Consider the following 5,000-nt stretch of genomic DNA (forward strand, 5'->3'; position numbering starts at 1 on the left):
AGAGGACCTGACTCCATTTTCTGACTCTGTGGGTACTGCATGCATATCATGCACACATGCACATAATTCACACACACACACACATACACACACACATACACACACACACACACTAGAAATGAATACACCTGTTAAAAAATTAAAAAGCTATAGCTAAATTTAATTTACTTTTATATAAAAATAGGTTCTGAGTTATCATATTTTGATAAAATGGATTTTCAAAATGCCCTACCAAATTATGACTGATTGTGGGAGTCACTTCTGCCCAGACACAGCATCTAGACCAGCATGCACTCTGTTGAGAGTTGCCAGTCGTCAAGACCATGTCATAACGACTCTCTGAAACTGTTCCGAGCTTTTCCCACTCATAACTTTACTTTGGTTCAGCGTGGAAAGCAAGCCTCATTCCTTCCTCGCATCAAAACATGAATGCGGCCCAGCCTGGCATTCAGTAGGCAGAGACAGGCAGATCTCTGTGAGTTCGAGGCCAGCCTGCAAAGTGAGTTCTAGGACATACAGAGTACGTAGTAAGATCCTGTCTTTAAAAAAAAATGGCAAAACTACAAGTAGAGGTTGTGGTGCATCTTCTCTGGGGCAGTGCAGAGCCGTCCCCCCATTTACAGACGCATCAGCTGCTGAGCAGAACGGAAAGAACATTGGCACTTGGTCCTTGGTGCGCAAGAGCAGGCATTGATGGCTCATTTCTCCACGAATGCAGAAGACAGTGGCTTCAATATTCATGTATTTTCTTATTTTTGCACAGGGGTGTGTGCGGGTGCTCACGTGCACATTGGTGCACATACATGTCCGTGTTTGTGGAAGCCAGAGAGCAACCTCGGGGGTCATCTCTCACAAGCCATCCACGTTGTTTTCTGAGATGAGGTATCCCCCTGGGACCTGGGGTTAAGCAGAGCTGCTGACCTGTGAGCACCCAGGCTCCTCCAGGCTGCGCCTCCTCAATGCAGGAATTGCAAGTGTCGGCTGTCACACTGAGTTGTGACATAGGTGCTGGGGATCCAAGTCAGGTCCTCCTGTGTGTGTGTGTGTGTGTGTGTGTGTGTATGTGTGTGTGTGTGTGTGCCCATGTGCCCACCTGCCCGTCTGTCTGTCTGTCTGTCTGTCTTTCACCCATCTCCAGGTACACAGGTATACATGTATGCATGTGTATGAAATCCAAAAGATAACCTTGGTTTTGTGTACAGTTCCCTCAGGTGATAGCCACCTTTTTTCCCCGCCAATATCTTTCACTGGCCTGGAACTTGGCAAGCAGCTTACGCCAACTGACCTATGAGACCCAGGGGCCCATTTGTCTCTACCTCTCCAGCAATAGGATTACAAGCACCTGTCAAGAAAGGTTTGTGGTTTGTTGTTGTTGTTGTTACTGTTGTTGTTGTTTAACATGGTGTGGTGGTTTGAATGAAAATGGTCCCCATAAGTACACAGGGAATGGCACTATTTGAAAAAATTAAGATGAGGACTTGTGGCCTTGTTGAAATAGGTGTGGCCTCATTAGAGTGAGTGTGGCCTTGTTGGAGTGGATGTGGCCTCATCAGAGTAGGTGTGGCCTTGTTGGAGTGGGTGTGGCCTCATCAGAGTAGGTGTGGCCTTGTTGGAGTGGGTGTGGCCTCATTGTAGTGGGTGTGGCCTTGTTGGAGTGGGTGTGGCCTCTTTTGAGGAAATGTGTCCCTGGTGGTGAGCTTTGAGGTTTCAAATGCTCAATCAGATCCTCTCTCTCTTTCTTCCCTCCCCAACCTCCCACCCAACTGCTGTCAATCCAGATCCTTCTCCAGCACCATGTCTGCCTCAATGCCCCCATGCTTCTCACCATGAGGACAATGGACTAAACCTCTGAACTGTAAGCCAGTGAAATGTTTTCCTTCCTAAGAGCTGCTGTGGTTGTGGTGCCTCGTCATAGCAATAGAACACTAAGACACATGGGTTCTGGGAATCGAACTCAGGTCTTCTCATGCTTAGAAGGCAAGCGCTTCGCCAACTGCCAACTGACCTATCTCCAGACCCGGTCCCACCCACACCCACTCCCCTCCACCTAGGGTTCTGAACACAAAAGGAGATGTGGGACTTACAGGGCCTCTATAGGATGAGGGGATTGACTGCTCACAATCCCAGCCAGCATCAGGAGAGCCTGTGACCTGTGCAGGCTCCAGAGTCCCCAGGGCTACGCAGAACCAGGAGGAACAGAGTGTGAAGGCTGACTGTCTTAGTCTCTTTCTATTGCTGTAGAGACATCATGACCAAGGCAGTATGTATGAGAAATGGTTTACTGGGGCTCACGGTTTCAGAGGGTAAGTCCATGACCATCATGGCCAGGATCATAGTAGCAAGGCACACATGCCGGAGCAGTACAGCTGAGAGCTTCCGTCTGATGAGTCACACGGAGAGCTAACTGGGAATGGATAGACTATCTCAGGCCCACCCCTAGTGACACACCTCTTCCAACAAGGCCACACCTTCTAATCCTTCCCAAACAGTTCCACCAACTAGGGACCAGACATTCAAATATATGAGCTTATGGGGGGCCATTCTCACTCAAACCACCACACCGCCTTTAGATTTCCACAAGGGATGACTTCTTTAGATAGTCCAGGGCTATGTGAATGGGACAGAAGTCAGAGATGAACATCTAACAGCCTAAGGTATAAAGGAATTCTGGGTAGGAATCAAGAAGTCTGAACTGTATAGTCAAGGTTCGTAGCCCACAAAAATGTTCTGTGTGGCTTCATGGGCACAGTAACTTCACAAGACCAGTCCTGAGTTCCAACCTTGTTTTCCAACTCTGAATCAGTGCATTCTACACTCAGTCTGGCTCTCATCCCGCTCTCCTACCAGTGGGAGCAGGTGACTATCCCACCAGTAACCAAATCCTTTCCTGGTAGCCTCCTCACAGGCAACCTGGGTTCCCCACAACCTTGTCTTCTCACAGACCCAGAGCTTTGTGCCCCAGAATGGAGGAACCAGTTCAGTTCCTGAGGCTCCGACTACTGTCATCACCTCTGCAGAGTGAGTTCTGAACAGGACCTGGCCCACCCAAGCCTGTCATGGGGGCTGGCAGACAAGACCACCACTCTTCCCTGTCTTGACCCTTTGTCCTCCCAGTCTGCAGAACTCTACCCTGGAGTCTGACCCTGCAGTCCTCAGCACCCTGGTCACCAAGATCCTGGTGCTGTTAGCCTTGCTCCCCAGAGGCATGGAAGGTGTTAGTCTCGGAGCAAACGGTGCAGACAGCAGCTTGTGTCACAGAGGCTCAGAGCAGAAATCAGCTGGAGATCAGAGGTAAGAAAAAAAAATATTGATAGCCATGGGCTGGTAAGATGGCTCGGTGGTTAAGGACACCGGCTACTCTTCAGAAGTCCTGATTTCAGTTCCCAGCAACCTCATGGTGGTTCACAGCCATTCCTAAGGACATCTGATGCCCTCTTCTGGCATGTAAGTGCACATGCAGACTGGGCACTCCTGTATTTAAAAAATGCATAAATAAATTTTTAAGAAAGTTTAAGCCAGTGGAACAAGCCTTTGATTTCAGCACTTGGGAGGCAGAAGTAGACAGATCTCTAAGTTTGAGGCCAGCCTAGTTTAGTGAGTTCCAGGACAGCCAAAGTTACAAAGAAAAACATTGCCTTGAAAAAACAAGCCAAAAATAAATAAATAAAAGATATAAAGATAGATAGATAGATAGATAGATAGATAGATAGATAGATAGATAGATAGATTGCCTTTCAAGTCTGAGGCATCCTCCTGCAGACCACATATCTGCCTCAGTCTTTGAGAACAGACCTGTAGGCAGGTGTTTCCTCCACACTTCTGCCCACCCCCCACCACAACTAGAAAGTGACAACACACGCACGCACGCACGCACGCACACACGCACTCACGTGCACACACACACATTGCCCACCTCTTCAGGAACACACAAGCCCAGGAGTGCCTGTAGCTACATCCTAAGTTCTGAATGAGGAGGTTGTAGCCACAGGAAGAATCCTTTCTCTGGTGTCTTAGCACAGCAGCCCACTCCCGGGGTCCTGCCCAGTTCTGCACTCCTATGAGGCTATTCTATCTTTTTCTCTCCAACACATGTGGTCTCTGCATTAGACCTTTAAGCCTCTGACCTTTCATCTTTTCTCTCCTGCTCCCTGATTGTCACTCTTTTTTTTCATTCATCTCAGAGACTTGTCCTGTTTGGGGGCCCATGAGTGCAGTACCTGCTAAGGCCAGAAGAGGGCATCAGATCCCCTGGAGCTGGAATTGTGAGCCACCACAGGAATGCTGGAAACCAAACCCCAGTCCTAGGCAAGAGCAGCAACTGCTCTCAAGCACTGAGCTGTCTCTCTGACCCCCTGTGTTCATGAGATGGGGGTCTCGTATAGCCCAGGCTGGCTTTAAACTTGCTATGTAAATGAGGTCTCTCTTGAATTCCTGATCATCCTGCCTCAGTTGGGACCATAGACCAGATCCATGCTAAGCCTTCATCAATCCTTTCTGAAACAAGGCTTCAAACCCCACTCGAGCTTTCCTACACCAGTGTTTACAACGTCTGCTGCCTGCCTTTCATTTCTCAGAACGTTCCTTTTCACAGCATGCCTGCTTGGTTTAGAAAATACAGCATATTTTCTTTGGCAACATTAAAACCTTAACTCTTTTGCTTGGGTTTTGTTTTGTTTTGTTTTTGAGGCAAGGTTTCATGTTGCTCAGACTAGACCTGAACTCCCTACAAAGGCAATTTTGACCTTGACCTTGACCTTGAGGTGACAACCTGTGCTCCAGACCTGGGTCTAATGTGTTAGCCCTTGAGCTGGTTTTTAAACTTCGTGAATATCCCTTCTCCTCTGCCTGCCCATTTTCTTTTCTCTTCTCATCTACCTCTGCTTTTCTTCGGAGCAGAGGTTTTCTTCTGGAAATTTCAGAGTCTCAACAGTTCACAAAGTGAAGGAGAAAGCTCCATCCGTGTGTGTGTGTGTGTGTGTGTGTGTGTGTGTGTGTGTGTG

General features: G+C 48.2%; 1 protein-coding gene across 1 annotated transcript in view; it reads left to right on the top strand.

Moving 5' to 3' along the window:
- Positions 1-2,072: 2,072 nt before the first annotated feature.
- LOC116898035 overlaps positions 2,073-5,000 on the top strand; it is a 13,868-nt gene continuing 10,940 nt past the window's right edge. The window contains exons 1-2 of the mRNA XM_032899427.1: positions 2,073-2,260; positions 3,122-3,291. Of these exons, the coding sequence (XP_032755318.1) occupies positions 2,249-2,260; positions 3,122-3,291 (182 nt within the window). The 5' untranslated portion in view covers positions 2,073-2,248. The remainder of the gene's footprint in view (positions 2,261-3,121; positions 3,292-5,000) is intronic.

Source organism: Rattus rattus, chromosome 4 (genome assembly GCF_011064425.1).
Source record: "Rattus rattus isolate New Zealand chromosome 4, Rrattus_CSIRO_v1, whole genome shotgun sequence".
Lineage (NCBI taxonomy): Eukaryota > Metazoa > Chordata > Mammalia > Rodentia > Muridae > Rattus > Rattus rattus.